General features: G+C 48.7%; 1 protein-coding gene and 1 non-coding gene across 2 annotated transcripts in view; one reads left to right on the plus strand and one right to left on the minus strand.

The window, feature by feature from the left end:
- Window positions 1–24,324, plus strand: part of LOC121848114 (leukemia inhibitory factor receptor-like) — a 77,236-nt gene extending 52,912 nt beyond the window's left edge. The window contains exons 2-20 of the mRNA XM_042332064.1: window positions 1,983–2,188; window positions 6,667–6,778; window positions 7,620–7,768; window positions 8,049–8,212; window positions 9,052–9,235; window positions 9,768–10,040; window positions 12,708–12,837; window positions 14,096–14,253; window positions 14,485–14,630; window positions 15,677–15,842; window positions 16,507–16,583; window positions 17,162–17,369; window positions 18,587–18,763; window positions 19,997–20,098; window positions 20,542–20,709; window positions 20,998–21,138; window positions 22,131–22,224; window positions 23,184–23,259; window positions 24,094–24,324. Of these exons, the coding sequence (XP_042187998.1) occupies window positions 2,083–2,188; window positions 6,667–6,778; window positions 7,620–7,768; window positions 8,049–8,212; window positions 9,052–9,235; window positions 9,768–10,040; window positions 12,708–12,837; window positions 14,096–14,253; window positions 14,485–14,630; window positions 15,677–15,842; window positions 16,507–16,583; window positions 17,162–17,369; window positions 18,587–18,763; window positions 19,997–20,098; window positions 20,542–20,709; window positions 20,998–21,138; window positions 22,131–22,224; window positions 23,184–23,259; window positions 24,094–24,324 (2,862 nt within the window). The 5' untranslated portion in view covers window positions 1,983–2,082. The remainder of the gene's footprint in view (window positions 1–1,982; window positions 2,189–6,666; window positions 6,779–7,619; window positions 7,769–8,048; window positions 8,213–9,051; window positions 9,236–9,767; window positions 10,041–12,707; window positions 12,838–14,095; window positions 14,254–14,484; window positions 14,631–15,676; window positions 15,843–16,506; window positions 16,584–17,161; window positions 17,370–18,586; window positions 18,764–19,996; window positions 20,099–20,541; window positions 20,710–20,997; window positions 21,139–22,130; window positions 22,225–23,183; window positions 23,260–24,093) is intronic.
- trnav-cac lies at window positions 3,080–3,152 on the minus strand. Its single transcript has one exon. It is a non-coding gene; the product is annotated as a tRNA-Val (tRNA).
- Window positions 24,325–25,963: the final 1,639 nt, after the last annotated feature.

The raw sequence follows: 25,963 nt of genomic DNA on the forward strand, positions 1-25,963 counted from the left end.
CTTTGAGATGTCTTGAAGACGTGATAAGCCGCTATATCAAATGTAAGGATTATTATATATTATACAATTACTATAGAAGTACTATGTAAATGCAAATTGTGAAATGTACAGAAAACCAATTTCAAAATTAAGGCTGTATTAAAGAATTTGCCAAATTGTGTTTGTGTTTAAGGGGATTTTTATTCTTAGGAGATTTTAAACCGAGACCTCATGCGTGTCTTTTCAGGTGTATGTTAAAGATCCCACAACACTATTGGAAAAGAGAAGGATATTTCTCCCTTAGCTGGCAATCCTCCACATGAAATGATCACTAACTTCATAGCTGTCTGCAAATTTGCTGACACGCTTGCTTACAAATACACAAGCGACTGCACTTGACAGTAATAGCCTATGAAATGCTTTGAGACAGTTTAACATTGCGGACAGTGTAATTACACATGCAGTCAAGCAACAACAGCAACAACTTCGATTAATATAGCGCCCTCCACGCCGGACGGCGTCTCGGAGCTTCATGTCTGGTTGTTCAGTGTTATTTCACAGTCCATTGAGAACCTTGATCTACAGATTAATCTGTCATCAGATTATGTCATTTATGGAGTCCTGTAGCTCAGTGGTTAGAGCACTCGCTTTGCAAGTGAGAGACCTGAGTTCAATGCCAGGCAGAGGGCGAAACCTTGGGCAAGTTTCCTTACTCCACACGTCTAATAATAATCCCTCCAAAAACAATAATAAATTGGTCATTTTCAATCTACGACTGTTTGTGGGACATTGCTGTGCGCAATTGGCTGCCGCGTTCGCCCACAAATATACAGTCAATTCACTTTACAGTGTGTTCTGTGAAGCGCTTTAGGACGTCCTCTCGACGTGAAAAGCGCTATATCAAATGCAAGGATTATTATTATTATTATTATCAATTCTGGTTCCAATGGACCATTACTTCTCATGTGTCTGCATAACAACTTTTTCTTTCTATCAGTACTGGATCCTATTTTTAGATCCTTATTTGTCTAATTTATGGAGTCAGACACATGTTTGAAAGGAAGGCCTGTCTTAGGACCGAGCCTTCGGTCACCTTCCTACCCCAAATAATAATAACCCTTGCATTTGATATAGCGCCTTATCACATCTTCGAGACTTTTCACAGAATATACAGAAAATACTGTGAATTGACTGTATATTTTGTGACCGAAATGCGGCAGACAATTGTGCACAGCAGTGTCCCACAAACAGTCGTGGATTGAGTGAACAAATTATTATTTTTTTCAAGGGATTATTACCCCGGGAAAAGCGATGCACCTTTTTACTAACAATCGAGTTCTGACTTGCTGCTGGTAAACAGAGGCGTGTGGCGTAAGGGAATGCCTAACGTCTTGCCCTGCCTGGAAAATGAACCCAGGTGCTGTCACTGGTGAGGCGAGTGCTCTAACCACTACGCTGCAGGACTCCTACCCTCCACCGCTCCTGATCCCAACTCCGGCTCGGGTCCAAATTGTTGACTGTCCAGAGCCTTGGGACGTCCCCCCACCGAGAAAGGTGCTGTGTAATGTGTTGTTATTATGTGCTCAGTTTCTTAAGCATTCATGATTTGTAAGCTTGCATGTGTGCGCGTGTGCACTTGTTGCACAAGTGTATATCTTTAGGAGGGGCTAATTTTGTGGTCCAGTTGGTTTAAATCCCCATGTTGAGGGCTTTGAGCCCACAGTCCAAGCTGATACTCCAGGGAAGCGCTGTGTTGCTGGAGGTACCAACCTTCTCATGAGGGGTTAAACCAGTCCAGTTCTGATGAAGGGTCGTGGACCCGAAACGTTGACTCACTTTCCTTTCTAAGCAACCTGTCCTCATAATTTAACCCTTTTATCCGTGGCATTATTCTGGTGAACTCACCCCATTGTGAGCAAAATGGCTTGTCTACACCATATAGTTGCTGCATTTGAACATTTATGTAAAAAAAATTAATAGTGGAAAAAATCTTTTTGTTTCAGTGAATTCCATGGTGAAGGATTCTGTCGTTTATTTCCTCTGGAACCGATCGACAGCAACAACAACAAGTTGCATTTATATAGCGCCTTTCAAGTCAGAAAGATGTCCCAAAGCACTGGAACAACGACCGAGGGTGGAACAATGAAGTTGTTTGTGTTTTTAGTACTTTTTTTATTTGAGTCACATTTGGCAAGTGGACAGAATGGAGGTAAGTATAATAATAATAATCTTTGCATTTGACATCTCAAAGCACTTCACAGAATACACTGTAAAGTGAATTGACTATGTATTTTGTGGGTGAAACACGACACCCAGTTGTGAATGGCAGTGTCCCACAAACAGTCGTGGATTGAATGACTAAATTATTAGTTCATGAATTATCCAAAATTACACCCCATCTTAAAATTTAATACCTTGATCTTAAGCCACAGAATACTAAATAATAATCCTTTTTTTGATATAGAGCCTATAATGCCAAAACATTTCCAAATGAGTCACAGGTCATTGCTCTAAGGCATAGTGATATTTTGTTTATAGGAAGGTCAGCCAATTTATGCACAGAAACTTCCCCCAATCATGATGTGGATGATTGATTTATCTGGAGGATCGTTGGGCATGATACCAGGAGAAACATGTCTTTTCCAATTGTGTTGCCAGATCTGTAAAGTTGCCCTGAACAGCTCACTTCACTCCTCCCAACACAGCATCCCTTCCCTCATTACCGCATTGGAGGGTCAGGCCTGGCTGGGTTGTGAGCTCAAGTCCTCACATGGGCCTTCACAATCTTCATAATAATAACAGTAATAATCCTTGCATTTGATATAGCCCCTTATCATGTCTTTGAGACGTCTTAAAGGGCTTTACAGAATATAGTGTAAAGTAAATTGGCTGTGTATTCTGTGGGCCAAACGCAGCAGTCAATTGCCCACAGCAGTGTCCCACAAACAGTCGTGGATTGAGTGACCAAATTTTTTTAAAATTATAATTTTTGAAAAGATTAGTATCCCTGGAATGGTGATCTACTAATCAACTAACAACTGGGTTCCTACTCACTGCTGGTAAACAGAGGCATGTGGAATAAGGAAACTTGCCCAGTGTTTTGCCCTACTGGGAATCGAACCCAGATCCTCTCGCTTGTGAGGCGAGCGCTCTAACCACTGAGCTACAGGACTCCACTGCATTGAGGACAGATGCCTAGGAATTTGCAGTTGGTGGAATAGTTGGTTTGTCAACAAACACACATTTCTGACAGTAAAATACAGACTATTGTTTCCATGTGTTAAGTGTGGAGAAAGCAAAATAAACTGTTTTCATAACCAATCAGTCCACCCAAGTCAGTTTGAAGCCTGCTAAGCCAGGCTATAAGGCTATAATACGTACGGGATAGATTGTCTTTGTATCTTTGCAGCCTGTGTCCTCTCCCACACAGGCTCTGTAGCCTGACATCACACACATCCTCACTCAGATCCATTGGCTCCCCAACCCACAGCGGATCAAGTTCAAGATCCTCTTTCGCACCTTATAAATCCCTTCAATGTCTCACCCCACAGTATATAGTCTGGGATGTGACATGTGCAACCTCCTTCAACCCTACCAACCTGGCCACTCCCTTCGCTCAGCGAACACCAACCTGCTGCACCAGGATCTGGCCTGCTTCACGTCCCCTGCCTCACTCGCCCCACTATCAATGGGCAGGCCTTCCGCCACTCTGCACCTATCCTCTGGAACTCCATCCCACAGTCCCTCCGTCTCGCCTCCTCCCTCGCCACCTAAAGACCCACCTCGAGACCCTCCTCTTCGACCGTGCTTTCGATCTATCTGCGCCCCCCCCACCCCTAGCCCCCCCCCTTCCCCATCCCGACCCTCAGCTCGGTTCCGTAACTCTGTCTGTCCAGGGCCTTGGGACGTCCTTCCAACGTGAAAGGTGCTATACACATGTAATTTTGTTGTTGTTGTTGCTGCATGCCTTCTACCCTCCCTGCCCACATTGGCTGGGAGTCATTCTGCCTCCACTCTCTGGAATTGCATCCCAAAGACCCTCCAACTCGCTCCCTCGTCTCTTTCAAGACACACCTCAAAACCTACATCTTTGACCGTGCTTTCGGTCACCGTGTTGCATTTGGAACAGGAAAAGAGCTGGGACATGTAACAGCCAATCTGACACCTGAGGCAGGACGCTGTGACTTTCCAAATTGTTTCTACCCAAGCAGCTTGTATTTCAAGCTGGGATGTCTTTCTGGCGGGATGGATGTGTCATTTGTTGTGGTTGTTGTTGTACTGGCCTGAACTTATTAATTGCACCAGAGATAGAACCACATTGCTTTCTGTCCACCTTGGCTTTTCAAGTCACTAACCAGTAGATCACTAGCTCACTGTCCAGCGCTTTGGGACGTCCTCCCGACTTGAAAGGCGCTCTATAAATGGAATCTTGTTGTTGTTGTTGTAGAGCGATTGGCCCATTGGGAGGACATCTCAAAGTGCTTAAATATCAATGAGATATGTAGGGGGAGAAATAATTAATAATAATAATCCCTGTATTTGATACAGCGCTTTATCATGTCGCCAAGACGTCCCCAAGGGCTTCACAGGATATATACTGTAAGTGGATTCACTTTGTATTTTGTGGGCAAAACTCGGCAGCTATGTTACAAACAGCCATGGAGTGAGCGATCAATTTTATTTGGAGAGAGAAACTCCCTTCTCTTTTTAAATCTTGCCGCGGGATCTTTAACATCCACCTGAACAGGTGGACGGGATCTCGGTTTAACGTCTTGTCCAAAGGACGGCAAACCCACAATTCAATTCCCCCCCACCCCACCCAGCACTGCATTGGAGCATCAGCATAGACTGTAATTCAAGTCCAGACGTGGGGCTTGAGCCAACAACCTTCTGACTCAGAGGCGATAGAGAGAGCGTTACCACTGAGCCAGACTGATGCAGCTTCAAGTTATTGAATAGAAGAGGCTTTGAGTTTATTGCAAGTATAAACAGGACTTTGGCTCCTATCACAAATCATAGTTGATTTATTTTAGGTGATTTACTTGGCACCAGAATAGCACAATAGAGTGGTGTGGTGGTTTCCATAGTGCAATGTGTAAGCCAGGTCATTGCTGAGTATTCCAGGGCTCTGCTGGTGATGGACCAGCCAGCCTGGTTCATCGGCAGGACCTGGAGAGGTAGACTCAGCTCTTGTCAATACTGTGAGTCAAAGCCCTAACGGGGAGGGTGGTCCTAGCTGGACAAGCAACGGGAAGCCAGGCAGTGCTCTCAATGGCCAAGCTGTGTGGGTTTAGCTGGTTAGACTCCAGCAGTTATCCCAACACGCACTCTGGGCACTCTGGGCTCCCCCAAGCCTTAGCTTTCACCAACCTGCGCCTAGTACTCTCCAGACTTAGATAAGCAGGATGTGTCTCTCCAGAGAGAAAGTGCGCATTCCATTCCAGACACAGAGAAATTTCATGCGTAGGTGGGAAACATATGTAGAATTCTCATGTTTGGCATTGGATACTTGTCACCATGATGAAGGGTTCCTATATACCCACACCTGGAATGTAATAATAATCCTTGCATTTGATATAGCGCTTTTCATGTCTTCGAGACGTCCCAAAGCGCTTCACAGAATATACTGTAAAGTGAATTGACTGTATATTTGTGGGCGAACGCAGCAGCCAATTGTGCACAGCAGCGTCCCACAAACAGTCATGAATTGAAAATGACCAATTTATTATTGTTTTGTTGTTTTGGAGGGATTATTATTAGGCTCTGTGTGGAATAAGTGGGACACTGTTGTGCGCAATTGGCTCCCACATTCCGTCCACAAAATGTGCAATTTTACAGCATCCAATTCACTTTACAGGATAATCTGTGAAGCACTTTGAGACGTCTCAACGACGATGTAATGCGCTGTATCAAATGCAAGGATTCAGTCAATTCACCTTACAATATATATGCCAAGAGAAAGCAAGTTACGTCAGGACAAGTAACCATTTCTGGAGGCTGATGCTTTATGTATTTAGCGCCGTCTACTGTCAGATTGATATAATGCATAAGAAGGGCACACAGACAGAGGCTCGTAATGCCACCTTGTGCAGAATAGTGGAAAATTCTTAGTCAGGAACTGGGAGCTGCTGTGAAATTTCAGGCCTTGGGCATCAAACATCCCTTAACAACAGCAGCAGCAAAATTACATTTATATAATCCTGTAATCCTGTAATTTAGTGGTTAGAGCACTCGCGAGCGAGGGGACCTGGGTTCGATACGTTGGGCAAGTTTCCTTACTCCACACACCTCTGGTTATCTAGCAGCAGTAAGTAGGAACCCGGTTGTTAGTCGATTGGCAGATCACTTTCTGGGGGTAATAATCCCTTCAAAAAAATAATAAATTGGTCACTCAATTTATGACTGTTTGTGGGACACTGCTGTATGCAATTGGCTGCCGCGTTTCACCCACAAAATACACAAAGTCAATTCACTTTACGGTGTATCCTGTGAAACGCTTTGAGACATCTCAACGACATGACTAACAATCAGATTCCTACTTACTGCTAAGTATCCAGAGGAGTGTGGAGTAAGGAAACTTGCCCAACATTTCGACCTGCCTGGGAATCAAACCCAGGTCCTTTCTCTTGCGATACACATTACAATGCATTACTGTTGTATTATTGTACTAACTGTGTGTTTCTGTAGATCCTCCAGAAGCACCTACTGATCTACGTTGCCTATCCCAGAGCCTCGCCACTATCGTCTGTTCATGGAACCCAAACACAAGCCTCGATACTACCTACACTGTCTGCCAGGAGTGAGTCTTTATTACTTTCCAATGGGGCAGTTCGGAAGCCCTCGAACAACAAACATGTGCCTCTTACCATCCGCTCACTGCTGGGAAGAACAGCCCATGACTTCTCTCAATTCATTGTGAAAGCGCCAATTCGATTTCAAGATCCTCATCTTTGCCTTCAAATCCCTTCATGTCCTGGCACCTCCCTATCTCTCCGACCTGCTTGTTCCCCAACCCACTATCCGCTTCCTCCCCTTGACTGGCTCAGGCCTCCTGCATGTCCCTTGTCCCCTCCGTTGCACCATTGTTAGCAGCGCTTTCAGCCACTAAGCCCAGAAACTTTGGAACACTCTTCCCCTATCCCTCCGCCTTGCCCTCTCCTCCCCCATCTTCAGATCACGCCTGAAGACCTTCCCCTTCGACCGTGCCTAAGGTCATTTCCCCTCCCCCTGGCTTGGTATCAAGCTCTAGGACGCTGCCCTGTGTGAGGGGCGCTGTGTAAATGCAAGTTATTGTTGTCGTTTTCTTTTGGCGTGTGTGTTTCTCAGACTATAGCATTCAGGTAATTATCAAAAAAAAGATCAAAATAGCCTCTCTGCCCCCACCCTTTGAAACTTCATCCCACAGTCTCTTTGCCTCGCCTTCTTCTCCTCCTTCAGGCATGTCTCAAGACCCTCCTCTTCGACCGCGCCTTCAGCCACCCTCCTACCCCTCCCCTCCCTCCCCTCCACACCTCCTTCGAGGTTGTCCAGCATCTTGGGACGTCCTCCCAATGTGAAAGGCTCCGTGTAAATGTAATGTGTTGTTGTTGAATGAGATATGTTTAGTGTTTACAAGCTGTATTGTGTTTTACTCTTCGTAGCAGTTCAAGAAAATGCACCTCAGTGGGAAGAAACACCTCTGTTGAATTACAGTTTTCTCTGTTCAAGACTTTGCAAATAAGAATCATTGCTAATAATTCCCTGGGCACACAGGAGTCGGATATATTTACAGTGAACGAAAGCAATATCGGTAAGTATTCTTAGTCTCTAAGAAACCAGTCGAAGTCTGAAGGGATGTGTGGAAAGTGGGATCCTGTAGTGTAGTGGTTAGCGTGCTCATCTCGCAAGAGGGAGGACCAGCGTTCAATTCCCAGGGCAGGGCAAGACCTTAGGCAACTCCCTTGGCTCGGCCTCGGGCTCCGCCACTGTTAATCGCTCCGAGACGCCTTCCAGCATGAAGGGCGCTATGTAAATGCGAGTTGTTGTTGTTGTAACTTGCTTGGCTGTTTATCTTGGATCTTGTGTTTCAGTGTTTCAGCCTCACACACCGCGTATGGTCAGGGTGTTCAGAGAGGAATCAGACCTGGAGCTGCTGGTGGAGTGGAGCGATGGTGCTGATATGTACAGCTTTGATTTAAATCTCCTGTTCCAGATCCAGGTCATCCAAACACAGAGCCTGAAGGAGGTCGGGACAGTAAGTCACATTACACCTCAAGAAAATTTAAGCACGACTTTCATCGTCCATGTTTATTAGCAAATATTATTGTAGTCCTGTAGCTCAGTGGTTAGAGCACGTGCCTCGCAAGCGAGAGGACCCGGGTTCGATTCCGGGCAGCGTGAAATGTTCGGCAAGTTTCCTTACTCCACACAACTCTGTTTACCAGCAGTGAGTAGGAAGCCAATTGATTTGTGGGGGTAATAATCCCTCCAAAAATATAAAAATAAAAAAAACATGTGGCCACTTAACTCACAATCTGCTTAATCTTATGAAATGGTGAATCACTTCATGGGCCAAATGGTCTCCTCCGTTCTATTCCGATATTACGATTGTGTTTCCGTGGGATAAAACGCAGTATGTAGTTTGGGACACGGCATGTCAAACAACTGCAGGATGGTGGAAGGCGAACTGCATGAACCTTGGTCTTCTTTTGCCAATAAAATTCTTAAGTTCTGCCCCAAAAGGCTGTGGATTATGGCTGGATCCATTCACATTGTCCAGAATGAGGTGGAGAGATGTTTGTTAGGTCAGGGGATCCAGGGATATGGGCAAGGGCGGGTAATTGGAGATGAGGTACAGATCAGCCATGGTCTTATCAAATGGTGGAACAGGCTCGAAGGGCTGAATGGCCTCCTCCTGTTCTTATATATATATGCATCCAGTTCCTGTTTGGATTTTAGGGACTTCTGATAAAAAAAAGTCTGAGAGCATTTGTCAATAGCCTCTAGTGTACAGAGGCTGCTGCCTTGAGAATTGAATCACCAGTTCCTGGGTTTGTTACTGCAGTTTCCAACAGCTTTGGTTGGTTCTTGCAGGGGAATCGCAGTGTGACTCTGAACCCTGGACATAACCGAATACTGCAGTGGAGCTGGCTGACAGAGATGCCGTTACAATGCACGTCTCACTCTGTGAGAGTCCGCTGTATCAGCAATGAACCTCAGTACCTGTTTGCTGGGATCAAAGCTTGGAGTGACTGGAGCCCGTGGTCAACATTGGATGGTAAACTGCTCATTCACCTTCATCTCCATCTCTATCCTGCGGACTGGGGGTGGGAGGGGTGGAAATGGGCTGTGGAATCTTGTAGTCAGTGGTTAGAGCACTTGCTCGCAAGTAAGAGGACCTTGGTTCGATTCCGGGCAGGGCAAAACGTTAGGCAAGTTTCCTTACTTCGCAAGCCTCTGTTTACCTAACAGTAAATAGGAACCCTGTTGTTAGTCGATTGGCAGATCGCTTTCCGGGAGTAATAGTCCCTTCAAAAAAAAAAGAAGAATTTGGTCACTCAATCCACGACTGTCTGTGGGACGCTGCTGTGCACAATTGGCTGCCGCGTTTCGCCCACAATATATACAGTCAATTCAGGTTACAGTATACCCTGTGAAGCGCTTTGAGACGTCTCAAAGACATGATAAGGCGCAATATCAAATGCAAGGATTATTATTATTAATCGTGAGTCCATAGAAATAGAGAGGGGTGGGGGGAAGGGGGAGGGGAGATTATAGAGTTGACACCGTTGTTGTTATTCTTTCTGCAGGAGAGGATGTGTCCAATCAAACCAGTAACCATATCTACCCTAAAGACGCGATCGTCCTGGAAGCAGGAACCAATATGACATTTTGCTGCATCGCTGGTGTGGGAAGTTTTGTTAAAAGACTCACTTATCACAACTATCTGATACCACTGATTAAACTGAGCAACAGGAGCACTGCCATCGAAGTGAAGAATCTGACATTCCTCTTAGAAGCCGGAGGCAATGTGTTTTGTGAGCTATCTTCAGATATCACGGGAGCAGTTATATTTGTTGGAAGTACGTATGTCAGTGAGGGGCCTGAACTTATAGAAACTCTCAGAAAGCCACTCAGGGCTTGAGTAGAATCATAGAGTCTTATAACACAGAAAAAGGCTGTTTGGCCCATTGTGGCTGTGTTGGCTCTTTGAAAGAGCTACCATCTAGTCCCATTCCCCCACTCTTACCCCATCTAGTCCCACTCCCCCGCTCTTACCCCATCTAGTCCCACTCCCCCGCTCTTACCCCATCTAGTCCCACTCCCCCGCTCTTACCCCATCTAGTCCCACTCCCCCGCTCTTACCCCATCTAGTCTCACTCCCCCGCTCTTACCCCATCTAGTCCCACTCCCCCGTCTTACCCCATCTAGTCCCACTCCCCCGCTCTTACCCCATCTAGTCCCACTCCCCCGCTCTTACCCCAACTAGTCCCACTCCCCGCTCTTACCCATCTAGTCCCACTCCCCCGCTCTTACCCCATCTAGTCCCACTCCCCCGCTCTTACCCCATCTAGTCCCACTCCCCTGCTCTTACCCCAACTAGTCCTACTCCCCCGCTCTTACCCACAGCCCTGCACATGAGATGGCAGAAGGTAGTTTCCTCCAATGTTCTGGCCAATAATCCCTCAGATACATTGGTCACTTTGGGGCTGATGGTGGGAAATTGCTCTGTGCAAAATCTCTGCTTTGATTGTCTTCAAACACACTCTCTACACTTACAGCAATGACACAAGACTTTCTTTGAAACATATTGATATCTTTAGATTTGATATAGTGCCCTTCACATCAGGTACATGTATCAAAGGGCTTCATTAGATTTACTTCTAAACCATATAGGTCTCTCCGCTCCATGTAACCTGCTCGGCCCTTCCCGCCATCGGTGGTCAGGCCTTCAGCTTCTCTGCTTTTGGGACCATATCTCACAGTCCTTTCGCCTCGCCACCTCCCTTGCCTCTTTCAAAGCTTGCCTCAGGACCCTTCTCTTCGACTGTGCCTTTGGTCACTCTCCTACCCCTACCCTTCCTGCCCTCCACCCCTCCTGATCCCAACCTCCAGCTCGGGTCCAATCCCTGACTATCCAGGGCCTTGGGATGTCCTCGCAACATGAAAGACGCAATACTAATGTGATTTGTTGTTGTCGTTAAGTGTAGTGACTGTAATTTGTAGGTAATTTGGGTGGAGAGCTCCAGTGTAAAAAGAGCAGGGAATGGAGCTAACTCCAGATAGAGAGCCTGCGATGACTGTCAAACCCCAGTGATTGTAGGGGAAGAAGACCTGACAAGCCTCTCATTGCAATTGCTCACACACACAGCTCTGTCCCTTTGTGGACTATTTCCCCTTTTCTAAACCACACGTACCAGGCCCGTCTCAAACTTGCCAACTTACTTTCATCTCCAAAGTCCTGGAATGTATTGTTGCCAACCAACTTTGCTCACACTTTGCTCCAGTGCCTACTCGAGCCCTTCCTGTCTGGTGTCCACCCTGTCCACTGTACGGAGACAGTGATTTTGTCAAAATCACACCCACAACCACACTAACACAGCTGAAACCCTTATCCATGCAGTTGTCACCTCACTCCTCGATTTTTCCCCTCCTTCCTCACCAATCTCTCCAGCTCCACCATTTAATGCAAAATTCCGACATCCAGCAAACTACAGCAAACTCCATCCCCCCATTATCCCAATCCTTGTCAGGCTCCACTGGCTCCCTATTGCAGAATGGATCGATTTGATCCTCACACTTGCATATAAATCACTAGATGCCCTGCCACCTCCCTAACTCTCTGGCCTGCTTACTCACCAACCCACTACCCGCCCCCCTCTGCCTCAATCCCTCTGCATGGTCCGACTACAGATCGCCTCTGAAGACCTTCCTCTTTGGCCGTGCTTATGGGCAGCTCCCCTCTCTCCCAAGCTCAATGTCAGGCTCTTCCACTGTTAAGCCCTCCAACACACTACCCCTCATGAAGGTAGCTATATAAAACCAAGTTGTTTGTTCCAGGGTCGGTAAAGTTCCCCTCCTCGTTTTATCAAATTGTCCGCTCCCTCCACTCAACAGGCTCCAGCCTGCTCCATGTCCCCTCCTGGCTCGCCCCACCATCGGCGGTCAGGCTTTCAATCTCTCTGCCCCCACCCTCTGGAACTCCATCCCCCATTCCCTATGCCTCGCTCCCTCCCTCGCCTCCTTCAAGACCCTCCTCTTCGACCGTGCCTTTGGCCACCCTCCTACCCTCTCTGCCTTCCACCCTCCTTGATCCTGATCCCCATCTCGGGTCCTAATCCCTGACTGTTCAGCACCTTGGGACATCCTCCCGACATGATACGCGCTTTAAAAATATAATTCTGTATTGTACTGTGTCTGAGTTTGTGTCTAGAGGGAGAGGGACAAGAGTAGAGACAAACTGGTTGTTGGCTGGTTAAAGACACACTTTAATCTTAAAGCAAATACTGCAGTTTGGAAATCTGAACTAAAAACAGAAATCGCTGGGAACACTCAGCAGGTCAGGCAGCATCTATGGAAAGTTCTGACAAAAGGTCAACAACCTGAAAACGTTACCTCACTTTCCTCTCTCCATAGATGCTGCCTGACCTGCTGAGTATTCTCAGCAACTTCTATTTTTATTACACTTTAACGTTAACTGGCCGAAGGGAAAAAGCACAGTCATTGATGGCAAATATTCTCTTCCACAGGTCACCCCGACGTCCCACAGAATCTGACCTGTGAAACACGGGACTTGAAGACTCTGAATTGTACCTGGGACCCGGGAAGATTTACGGGACTGACTGCAGAACGCAATACAATCTACACTCTCAGTCACGGGTATGATTCTCTCTCAGCATCTTCTTCAGCTTTCCATTTTCTCCTCTCCCCTCTCGTCCCTGAGGTTTGAGCTAACTTTCTTCAGTTGAACGTCAACAAGACCGAGGCTCCTGATTGTCTCCGGTCAGCGCCTTCTCACCTCAGGCGCTGACAGCATCACTATCCATGGGGCTCACTCCCCCTCACTGAGCCAGTCCAGGAACCTTGGGGTCTTGTTTGATCCTCAACTATCCTTTCTACCCCACATCTGCACCATGACCCGCTCTGCCTTCCCCACCTCCGCAACATCCCCCGGCTCCCCCACTGTCTCACACCGCAGCCCCAGAGACCCTCACACACGCCTTCATTACATCTAGGCTCCACTATGAAAACTCCCTCCACAGGCTGCAAATCATCCAGAACTAACTCTGCAGCCCGTGTCCTCACCCCCACCAGCTCCGTGATCCCATCACACTCATCCTCAACCCCACCAGGCTCCGTGACCCCATCACCCCCATCCTCGCCCGACTCCACTGGCTTCCCATCACACAGAGGATACAGTTCAAGATCCTGGTCCTCACCTTCAAAGCCCTCCATGGTCTTGCTCCTCCCTACCTCCAACTTCCTAAACCCTACCATCCTGCTCGTTCTTTCTGGACAGTTTCGCTTCCCCCGCCTCGCCCACCCCACCATTGGCGGGAGGGCCTTCCGCCACTCTGCCCCGCCCTTTGGAACGCCATCACGCAGTCCCTTCACCTTGCCCCCTCCCTCGCCACCTTCAAGACCCATCTCAAGACCCTCTTCTTCGACCGTGCTTTTGATCACCCTCCTTCCCCCTGCCCTCCACCCTCCCCAACCCGACCCCCAGCTCGGGTCCGAAACACTGACTGTCCAGTACCTTGGGACGTCCTCCTGACTTGAAACATGCTTTACAAATGTAACTTTATTGTTGTTTACAAAAAAAATAAATAATTTGGTCATTTAATCCACGACTGTTTGTGGGACGCTGTTCTGCGCAATTGGCTACCGCATTTCGCCCACAAAATATACGACCGATTCACTTTACAGTATATTCTACGAAGCCCTTTGAGATGTCTCAGTGACATGTTAAGGTACTATATCAAATGCAAGGATTATTATTAGTAGTTATTTAAGGACTCTTCTCTAAAATAATTTGTGGCTCTGCTTCTACTGCGGTTTGTGGCTGAGAAATGTGTCTTGTCACTACCAGCCTCCTACACAGCGCTCCCGTTTCTAACGTACGTCTCTCATTCCTCAGATCAACATCTCTCACATGTGATAAAGCTTCGCAGACCTCAGCATATTACTGGTGTGCTTATACACTCTCCAATACAAGTCAATATAATATCTCACTGACTGCTGAAAACCCACTGGGGAAAACACAAGCCAGCATCTCAGTCAATGTCACCCGAGTAGGTGAGTGCAAAAAGACGGGTTGAAATAAAACCTATAACAATTATTAAAAGGGAATTAGAAAAATATTTTAAACTTAAAGGGCAAGAGTAGTGGCCTGAAAAGATCGCTGTTTCAGAGTACCAGCACAGGCACGATGGGCTGAACGGCCTCTGTCTGTGCTGTAAACCTCTATGATTCTTGGATCAATTCAATGATTGAAATCTCTAACCTGTGTTTTTTTACTCTTCCTAGTTCACCCCTTTGCTCCTGATAATCTAAGGCAAGGACTCGTCACTGCAGACACAATCACTCTGTTGTGGTTGGACCCAGTGAATTACAAAGGCATTTGGCTGATGTGTGAGATTGTGATCAGCGAAGAGGGGGGTAAAAGCACGTTGGTAAGTTACCATCCACAGGGTAGATACTGTAACCTTTAAATAATAATAATACTTGCATTTGATATATTTAAGCACTTTTACACATTAGGACAATATTTCCAGGTATGATATAAAATGCTTGGATGAATGTTTAATACCGATATAAAATCAGCTTTTAAATTAAGACAATTCAAGACTGTTTTCCTAAATTTCGTACAACCTGACAGTTTTAAATGGGGTTCAGGAGCAGAGAGACCTGGGGGTTCACCTACACAGGTGTTTGAAGGTGGCAGAACAGGTTGATCGAGCTGTTAAAAACATATGGGATCCTTGGCTTTATAAATAGAGGCATCGAATACAAAAGCAAGAAAGTTCTGCTAAACCTTTACAAGTCACTGGTTAAGCCTCAGCTGGAATATTGTGTCCAATTCTGGGCATCGCACTGTAGGAAGGATATCAAGGCCTTGGAGAGGGTGCAGAGGAGATTTACCAGAATGGTACCAGGGATGACGGACTTCAGTTATATGGAGAGACAAGAGAAGCTGAGATTGTTCTCCTTAGAGCAGAGAAGGTTAAGGAGAGATTCAATACAGGTGTTCAAAATTATGAAGGGTTTTGAATAGGGAGAAACTGTTTCCACTGGCGGTAACCAGAGGACACAGATTTAAGATTATTGGCAAAAGAACCAGGGGAGGGACTAGTTGGGGTAAGAGCGGGGGAGTGGGACTAGTTGGGGTAAGAGTGGGGCAGTGGGACTAGTTGGGGTAAGAGTGGGGCAGTGGGACTAGTTGGGGTAAGAGTGGGAGAGTGGGACTAGTTGGGAAAAGAGCGGGGGAGTGGGACCAGTTGGGGTAAGAGTGGGGGAGTGGGACTAGTTGGCAACTCTTCCAAAGAGCCGGCACAGGCTCGATGGGCTAAATGGCCTCCTTCTATGTTGTAAAATTCTGTGATTCTATGACCTTAAATTTTCAAGCCTGAGAGCCTGAGAAACTTTGGGGCCTTTGTGCCCTAACTGTTGGCTAACATAGCACTGTCAGTTATCAGTTTGTAATAACGTTACGTTTCAGCTCAACTACTCGGTACGTGGAGAATCGCCGTATAAAAGCCACGTGGTACAGATAGACCGATTGCGAGCCAACACATTGTACACCATCAGAGCCCGCTACACGTCTCAGCACTTCTGGAAGTGGAGTGAATGGAGTAACACAGTGACTGTGCGAACCCAGCAAGCTGGTGAGTGACGAGCGGTCGCTAAACATGTCAGCATTCTCCCACAGAGGGTCCGCAGGACGAGGGTGAGAGAGGCTTGAGAAAGGTGAGAGGACGCTGGGATTATGGGGTCCTGTAGCTCAGTGGTTAGAGCCCTCGCCTCGCAAGCGAGAGGACCCGGGTTTGATTCCCGGGCAGGAGGCGAAACATTGGGCAAGTTTCCTTACTCCACACGCCTCTGTTTACCAGCAGTGAGTAGGATCCTGGTCGTTAGTCAATTAGTGGATCGCTTTCTGTGGGGTAATAATCCCTTCAAAATAAAATTGTTCACTCAATCCACGACTGTTTGTGGGCCGCTGCTGTGTGTAATTGGCTTCCACGTTTCGCCCACAAAATATACAGTTAATCCACTTTACAGTATATTCTGTGAAGCACTTGGCGTTGTCTCAACGACGTGATGAGGCGCTGTATCAAATGCGAGGATTATTATTATTATTAGATTGACGCTTGTCAAAGAGGAAGAAGAAGGGGAGGGAGAAGGATGAGCTTAGGTCAAAAACTAACAGTTTCTCTGCTCCAGCCAAAAAAGCCCTGACTTCTGCCGTCTCTCTTCTCATTGTGACTGAATCTTTGCGTGAGATTCTACCCGAAGGACATTGTGTAAACCGTGTTGTTGTTTCAATCCTAGCTCCATCAGTGGGTGTGGACGTCTGGAGAGACATTAGTGTGAATGGTTCCAGACGGATGGTCACGCTTTTCTGGAAGGTAAGGATTATACTACAGGGTGTCCACAAAGTTCCTGTTATCCTTTGTTTTGTTTTTGCCTAACAGTGCACTGAGTAACAACTGAAATATAATAATAATAATCCTTGCATTTGATATAGCGCCTTATCACATTAAGACTTCTTAAAGGGCTTCACAGGATATACTATAAAATGTAGTGACTGTATATTTTGTGGGTGAAACGCTGCAGCCAATTGCGCACAGCAGTGTCCCACTTTATTGTAGCTTCTCAATTTTTCAGCACTAGTATTTCTCAGTGGCCGTGCCTTCGGTCCCTACACTCCGAAACTCTGGAACTCTCTCCCTCAATCCCTCCGCCTTGCTCCCTCCCTCCTCACCTCCAAATCGTGCTTAAAGACGTTCCTTTTTGATCGTGCCGACGGTCACCTCCTCCTTGCCTCTCCCCCTGGCTCAGGGTCAGACCCCCCCCCCCACCGTCGAGCACTCCAGGACGCTAGCCTGTGTGAAAGGCTCTACATAAATGCAAGTTGCTGTCATCGTTCTCTTGAGGCTAAGGCCATGAGGAATCTGCTGCTCTAACCTCTGTGTCCTGCTCACAGTCCCTGTCAGACGCTGAGGCTAATGGGCCAATCGAGTCCTACACAGTGACATGGAAGAAGGTGGGAGATGGTGCTGTGAGCAGTGAGGAGGCCGTGAGCACCAGCACAGAGCTGGAGCTGGACACAGCTGCCTACAGCGTCAGTGTGGTCGCCAGGAACAGTGCTGGACTCTCTCCTCGCTCCACTATCACCATCCCTCCTCACAGAGGTAAGTGGGTCACTTCGGGGCTCAGCTGCCTCCAAAGTGTCCAACGTGTAATAATAATAATCCTGGCATTTCACACAGCGGCTTTTTAAGGACGGAGAGAGAGAGAGATACGCGCACACTCATGGAAACAGAGAGATACACACACACACACACACACAGGGAAACAGAGAGACACACACACTCATGGAAACAGACACACACACACACACTCATGGAAACAGACACACACACACACACTCATGGAAAAAGAGAGACACACACTCATGGAAACAGAGAGAGGGACACACACACACACACATTCAGGGACAGAGAGAGAGAGACACACACACACACACAGGGAAACAGACACACACACACTCAGAGACAGAGAGAGAGAGACACATATACACAGGGAAACAGAGAGACACACACACACACACACAATCAGAGACAGACAGAGAGAGATACACACACTCACACACACTCAGAGACAGAGAGACACACACACACTCGGACATAGAGAGAAAGACACACTCAGGGACAGAGACAGACACACACACATGCTCAGAGACAGAGAGAGAGACACATACACGCAGGGAAACAGAGAGACACACACACCCACACTCGGACATAGAGATAAAGACACACTCAGGGACAGAGAGAGAGAGAGACACACACACACAATCAGAGACAGACAGAGAGAGATACACACACACACACACAGGGAAACAGAGAGAGTCACACATACACTCACACTCGGAATAGAGAGAAAGACACATTCAGGGACAGAGAGAGACACACACACACACACACAATCAGAGACAGACAGAGATACACACACACACAGGGAAACAGAGAGACACACATACACCCACACTCGGACATAGAGAGAAAGACACATTCAGGGACAGAGAGAGAGAGAGACACACATACACTCAGAGACAGAGAAAAAGAGACACACACACACAGGGAAACAGAGAGAGACACACACACACACACAGAAAGAGTGAGAGAGACACACACCCATACAGATACACAGGGAAATAGAGAGACACACATACACACACACTCAGGGAAACAGAGAGAGAGAGACACCCACACATGCAGTTAGAGAGATACACAGAGACAGACAGACAGAGACAGACAGACAGAGACAGACAGACAGAGAAGCGTAGGAGAGACACAGAGAGTATGCTGTTTCCATGACCACACCTCTGCCGGTTTCTCTGCTTCTCCAGGTGATGTAGATGTGGAGGTGGAGAGAGTGACTGGTTCGGAAGGTGGATTCAACTTAAGTTGGGAGAGCAGACACCACAGGAGCTGTGGCTACACTGTGCAGTGGTGCAGACCCCCTGACTGCCAGCCAGAGTGGCTCAAATTACCCTCCAACCTCCGGCACGCCGTCATCCGATCAGGTAAAGTGTTTGGAGCATTTTTTGGCATTTAAAAATGCGGTCACTCAATCCACGGCTGTTTGTGGGGACGCTGCTGTGCACAATTGGCTGCCGAGTTTCACTCACAAAATATAGTCAATTCACTTTACAATATATCCTGTGAAGCGCTTTGAGACGTCTCGAAGACGTGATAAGGCGCTATATCAAATGCAAGGAATATTATTATTTTCTGCCCGTCTCTGGCATCTGTTACCACACGTTCGACAACAACAACCACTGCGCCCGTCACACAGGCAGCGTCCCAGAGCGCTTGACAGTGGAGGAGCACGACACAGAGCCGGGGGAGGGGGGAGGTGACCATAGGCACGGTTGAAGCGGAAGCGCGACCTGAAGATGGGGAAGGAGGCGGAGGGAGGGACAGAGGGAGAGTGTTCCAGAGTTAAAGCCAGTGACAAAGATTAGTTTGATCTCAGTAGAGCGTTTAGATCACAGATGGTTTGGATGTAGAGGGTAATCTGCTCTATTTGATCTCATGTCTCCCGACTGGCCTCCCGCCTTCCCATCAAAGTATCGAGCTGTTTTGCAATGAACCTAGAGCCTTTCACGTCAGGAAGATGTCTCAAAGCGCTTCACAGGATATACTGTAAAATGTAGTGACTGTGTATTTCATAGTGAGCAAATGTTTGCACAGCGACAACCTGCAAACAGCCAGGAAGTTAATAATAATAAGACCAATTTTATCTGGGGAATTGTTGGCCAGGACAACGAGAGAGAAAGAGAAAGAGAGAAAGATTAACTCTCTTTTCGAATAGTATCGCAAGATCTTTAATGTCCACCTGAACAGATAACGACACCTTGCATTTATATAGCATCCCTCACATGAGTAATGTCAAGGAGCGTGGTATAGCAGTGTGGGTTGTTGCTCAGCTGGATAAAGAGAGGAGGTGACTGAAGGCACAGTCGAAGAGGAAACACTTTAAACACTTTGAGACGACCACTCAGATGTCCTTGGTTTTATGTCTCAGGGCTCCTCCCAGCTATGTCAACCTGGACTGTGAGCTCAAACGCCCAACCCACAACCTCCTGACTCAGGTGAGAGTTTCACCACCTGAGCCAGGCTGACATAAAGGCATGATATAAATGTAAGTTGTTGTTGATGCATGTTAAGCTGCCCCCCCCCCCCCCACCCCCAGGGCTTGTTGTAATCTGCTCTGCGCAGGACAGTTTTCATTTGATTTTCTTATTCTCCCACAGATGTCTTTAAACCTGGAGTGCGCTACAACTTCTCAGTGTATGAGTGCAGGCCGGACGGTGATTACTTACTGGAGGAACAGGTTGGCTACACAAAAGAACTAGGTGAGCATCAGGTACATGGGACTGAGGGAGACTGAGGCAGAGATTGAGACAGACAGAGAGAGACTGAGACAGACAGAGACTGAGACAGACAGAGACTGAGAGAGACTGAGACAGAGAGAGACTGAGACAGAGAGACTGAGACAGAAACTGAGGCAGAGAGAGAGACTGAGACAGAGAGAGAGACTGAAACAGAGAGAGACTGAGACAGAAAGAGAGACTGGGGCAGAGAGAAACTGTGAGAGAATGTCTGACAGAGAGTATGTTTGAAACAGACAGGCAGACAGAAACTGTATTTGTGAGAGAGAAAGATAGAGTGACAGAGACTGAGAGAGAGAGAGTTTATGAGAGAGATTGAGACTGTGTGGGACAGATAGACAGAGTGTGTGAGCTGGAGAGAGACAGAGCTACCAGTAAAAGTCTCTTCATTGTCTGGTGGTGTTTAGCGCCCACTGATGGGCCTGAGGTGACAGTGAGGGAGACGGCGGGGGATTGGATTTGGCTGCAGTGGGAGGACATCCCCCAGGACAAGCTACGAGGGTTTATTGAGGGATTTAACATCTATTATATCAAGAGCAACGCCTCGTCCCCAGCCTGGCTCAGCCAGCCCGCAAGTACGTCTGGTCTCTGTTATCTTAGCTTAGTAACACAGCATGTGTGAGATACACACACACCCATGCGCACACACACACGTGCACACACACACACATGCACTCACGCGCACGCAAGGGGGGTGGGGGGAGAGGGTGGTCATTTCAAATAGATGGAAGGGAGGGTGGGTATCTGGAGGGAAGAAGAGGGTGATGAGGGTGTCTGGAGGTGATGTGAAGATGCTGTATGCCCCTTCAGCGTTCCCACATTTCTGACTCTCCTTTCTCTTTCCTCTTCACCCGTTACCCCAGAGACGATACGAGCCTCGGAGAAGAAGATCTTTAAGATCAATGGCCTGAATCCTGGCACAACGTACAACATCGCTGTGAGCGCCTTCACTGGAGGAGGGGAGGGTCCGGTCAAACTGACCATGGTCACTACCCTGAACAGCCGTGAGTTACCCAGCACCCTTCCCCCACTCCCCCACTAGCCTTCAGTTACCCTCACACTACCCCCTCCCCCTCAGTTACCCCACTGCCCCCCCCAGCCCTCAGTTCCCCCACACATTGTCCCCCAGGTAGTCTGGTTCCTGAGCCAGTTCAGTGTGCAGTATTCCATGGCACTGCTGATGACAGCACAGCTCAGCCTCGCTCAACGGGGAGAGTGGTCCTCGCTGGACAAGTAGCAGGAAAGCTTGTCAGACAGAGATATCAATGACCAACTGGTTTAACTGGTTGGACTCCAGCAGTTACCCCAACACACTCTCTGGGCTCCCCCCAAGCCTTGGCTCTTGCCAACCTGTGCCTAATACTCTCCGGAATTAGGTAAACAGGATGCCTCCCTCCAGGGAGAGAGAGAAAGAGAGAGAGAGAGAGCGCATTCCATCCCAACAATCTATCTCTGGGATTCCCATGTGTAGGTGGAAGGCAGGGAATTCTCAGTTTGGTTTAGAGACTCTTAAGCAACAGTGATGGGTTTGTGTGTGTGTCAGATACCCGGCTGGGCAAAAAAAAAGCTCCCGGCTTTGCTTAGTCACATGCACTCTCACCACGGGATCAGGAGGATGTGGATTCAAGCCCCCCCCCCCACCCCTTACATCAGGGTCTCTGAGCTCACAGTCCAGGCTGACGTTCCAGCACAGCGATGGGGGGGGGGAACGAGAGGGAGATGCATTTTCAGAGACTCCGTCCTTTGGATGAGACATTAAACCAAGTCTGTGTGTACTCATGTGGAGTCCTATAGCTTAGTGGTTAGACACTGGGGTTTAATAATCCCTTCAAAAAGAGAAGGCAGTTTCTCTCTCCTGATGACCTGGCAGCTTGGGAATCAAACCCGTGACCTCTCACTTGCGAAGGAATCTAACCACGGAACTACAGGACTCCACTGTGTTGTGTGGTGTGGATCAGTGTCTGACTGTACTGACTGTTCTCTCCTCTCCCCTCAGCCCTCACCCTGATCCTGGGCATCACTGTACCTCTCCTCCTGGCCCTAATACTGGGACTGATGCTCAGTGTCTTCTGCTATCGCAAACAGGAATGGTAAGTTCCTCTCCACCTTCCCTTCCCCCCCCCGCTCCCCCCCCACCGCCTCTCTCTGTCCCCTTCACCAGATATGTCCACAGGTCTGAAATACCTCCTAGTTTTATCCTCCAACACCATATTGTCCCACTCGTCGTCACACTCTTCTACAAATCCCTTCACGTCCTGGCACCTCCCGACCTCTCTGACCTACTTACTCCCCAACCCACAACCCGCTGCCTCCACTCGACTGGCTCCGGCCTCTCTCTTTGTGGAGTCCTGTAGCTCAGTGGTTAGAGCACTCGCTTTGCCAGTGAGAGACCTGAGTTCAATTCCAGGCAGAGGGCGAAACCTTGGGCAAGTTTCCTTACTCCACACAGAGCCTAATAATAATCCCTCCAAAACCAAAAACAATAATAAATTGGTCATTTTCAATCTACGACTGTTTGTGGGACATTGCTGTGCGCAATTGGCTGCCGCGTTCGCCCACAAATATACAGTCAATTCACTTTACAGTGTGTTCTGTGAAGCGCTTTGGGACGTCCTCCCGACATGAAAAGCGCTATATCAAATGCAAGGATTATTATTATTATTATTATTGTGCTCGTCCCTCTGTTCCACCATTGGTGGCTGCGCTTTCAGCCACTACGCCCGGAAACTCCCTCTATCCCTCCCTCCGGCTTGTCGCCTCCTTCCCCATCTCAGATCGCGCTGACCATCTTCCTCTTCGACCGTGCCTACCATGACCTCCCCTCCCCCGGCTCGGTGTCGTGCTCCACCGCTGTCAGGCTCTGGGACGGTGCCCTGCGTGGGGGACGCTGTGTAAACGCAAATTGTTGTCTTGAAATGTAAGTAACGGCGAGGTGTTTGTGTGATGTAGTGTGTAGTGTGTGTGTAGAGTGACTGCCTGTGCGCAGTTCGCTTCTGTGACCCTCTGATCACTGAACAACACTTTCTGTCTTATCCCCGTCTGCTTATAGGATCAAAGAGAGCTTTTATCCTGACATTCCCGACCCCAATAACAGCAAAGTTCTGCAGGATGGAAATTTCTTTCAGGTATGGCCCATTTTGCATGTATGTGCATACGTGTGTCTGAGTGTGTGTGGTGGTGTGCCTGTGTGCGCACATGTGCATATCTGTGTGTATGTGCGCGTGTGCCTTTGTGTGCATCGTGTGTGTGTGCATGTGTGCCTGTGTTCGCACATGTGCGTCTGTGCGTGTGCCTGTGTGTGTGTGTGTGCGTGTGTATGTGTGCGCGTGTGTGTATGTTCGCATATGTGCATGTGTGTGTGGTGCCGGTGGTGTGGTGTGTGTGAAACCTACCTATCTGCAAAATGGATTGCAATGGCAGAATTTGGAGTCCTGTGGTGTACTGGTTCGAGAGAGCGAGAGGACCCGGGTTTGATTCCCGGGCAGAGCAAAACACTGAGCAAGTTTCCTTACTCCACACACCTCTGATTACCAGCAGTGAGTAGGGACCCGGTTGTTAGTCAATTGGCAGATCACTTTCCAGGGTAATAATCCCTTCAAGAAAATAATAATAATAATTTGGTCACTTCAATCCACGACTGTTTGTGGGGACACTGCTGTGTACAATTGGCTGCCGCGTTTCACCCGCAAAATACACAGTCATTACACTTTACAGTATATTCTGTGAAGCGCTTTGAGACGTCTCGAAGATGTGATGAGGCGCTTTATCAAATGCAAGGATTATTGTTATTATTACACTACTTACTGGCTGCTTTGTTCTCCCACAAAATACAGTCATTACACTTGATAACAAGTAGCTGAAGGGCTGTGAGACACATTGACCTGATGGCTGCTGTATGGAGCGTGAGGATGATGGCATTGGGGCCCTTACTTGTCCTGTTGTTGGTTTGTTCCCTCCAGGGAGTCTCCACCTGTAGTACGCTGGAGCCCAGGGACTGCATCCCCAACGAGGTGCAGGTGGTGGAGGGCAGACAGCTGGCGATGGAGGGCAGGAAGGGCAGCCTGTACGAGTCAATCCCTGACGACACATCCAACCAGGAGAGCCAGAGCCAAGGCGTGCTGTCCTACACCCACAGCGGGTATCAACCGATACCAACCTGCCCTCCAACACCTCGGGCCGCACAAACCTAGCCTTCGACGTCTCCTCTCTGCCGCCCCTCGCCTCCGTGCCCGAGCCAGGTCACCTACTCCACTATCCAGAGCTCTGGGTACCAGCGGCAGGGCAGGCCGGGGCCCGAGCAACCACAGGCGCAGACAGATATCGTTGTGAAGTCTGGTTACCAGCCCCAGATCCACTCCCACACCCCCCCAAGTGCTGCCCTCAGGACCTCTCCTCCCCAGAGGTATCCCTGCCCACACACTGCGGTACAAGCCCCAGATGCAGCCTGACAGCCTGGGCATCGCTGACCAGCAGCCCCCATCACCACCCCCATCGGCAGCCCCCATCCGTCAATTCCCAAACATTCCTGCTCGCAGAGCAAGAGAGCGCTGAGCTCCCAGCCGGGAACAGGAGCTGGCCTCTCTCCTCCTTCTTCAACACATGAACAGCTCCAAGTCCTTCTTGCAGCTCCTCCCTCCTCCCCCACCCCCGAACTGTCACTGGGAAGCCAGGGGCAGAGGCCAGGATTATACCCTGAGGGGAGCCCAGGCCAAACCTTCCTGGTCCTCTCAGCTCTCCTGTGTGTCCTCAGCGTAAAAATCCCACAACACGATCGCAACACAGAAGGACGTTTCTCCCGGTGTCTAGGCCGACAATTCCGCACATAAACCGTCCGTTCACGTCCTGGCCGGCAGCTTTGGGACCTCACTGTGTGTATTGGCTGCTGCTTCTCCCTGTCTGACAGTCAGTCTGACAGTCAGTCTGATAGTCTGATAGTCTGCACCCGACAGGGATTGTGTTCTTTGAGATGTTCCCACGTGACCCAAGTGCTGCATAAACACAAGTTCTTTCTCTTTTATACCAGTTAATATATTCCTCCCCACCCCCCAACCACACCCCCCCCCAACACCACCCCCCCCAACCACCATCCCCCCCCAACCACCATCCCCCCAACCACCATCCTCCCCCACCCCCCTCAACCACCATCCTCCCCACACCCCCTCAACCACTATTCCCCCCTCAACCACCATTCCCCCCTCAACCACCATTCCCCCCCTCAACCACCATTCCCCCCCTCAACCACCATTCCCCCCCCTCAACCACCACCCCCCAACCACCATCCTCCCACCCCCCTCAACCACCACCCCCCCTCAACCACCACCTCCCGCTTAACCCACCATCTCCCCCCACCCCCTTCAACCACCATTCCCCCCCTCAACCACCATCACCCCTCAACCATCATCCTCCCTCCCCTCAACCACCATCTCCCGCCCTCCACCACCATCCCCTCCCCTCAACCTTGACCTCCATCAGCTCATGTCAGGCTGACAATACCCAAATTCCGTTCAGTTACAGGCATTGTCTCACTGCGGGAGGGCGGGGGAGGAGGAGAGGACGTTTGGTTGTTGGAGTGGGAGCTGGTTTGTTATCGATGTGTTCCTCGTCCCTCACTCTCCCCCTCATTCCACTGGTGGCTGAGCTTTGAGTCCCTGCTCTTGAGGCCCTTTGCTTTGCGCCCACTCTTCCTGCTTTGGGATGTGTGTATGTGTGAACTTGTGCTGTGAGGGTTTCAGTTAGTGGCAGAGCGAGTGTTTGAGGCTAATGAGCTGCCCTTGTCCTGGGCCCAGGGTCACCATTCCACAGCCCTAGAGCCCTACAGCCTCAGCATCT

The sequence above is a fragment of the Callorhinchus milii genome, unplaced genomic scaffold (assembly GCF_018977255.1).
Source record: "Callorhinchus milii isolate IMCB2004 unplaced genomic scaffold, IMCB_Cmil_1.0 Scaffold1, whole genome shotgun sequence".
In the NCBI taxonomy this organism is placed as follows: Eukaryota; Metazoa; Chordata; class Chondrichthyes; order Chimaeriformes; family Callorhinchidae; genus Callorhinchus; species Callorhinchus milii.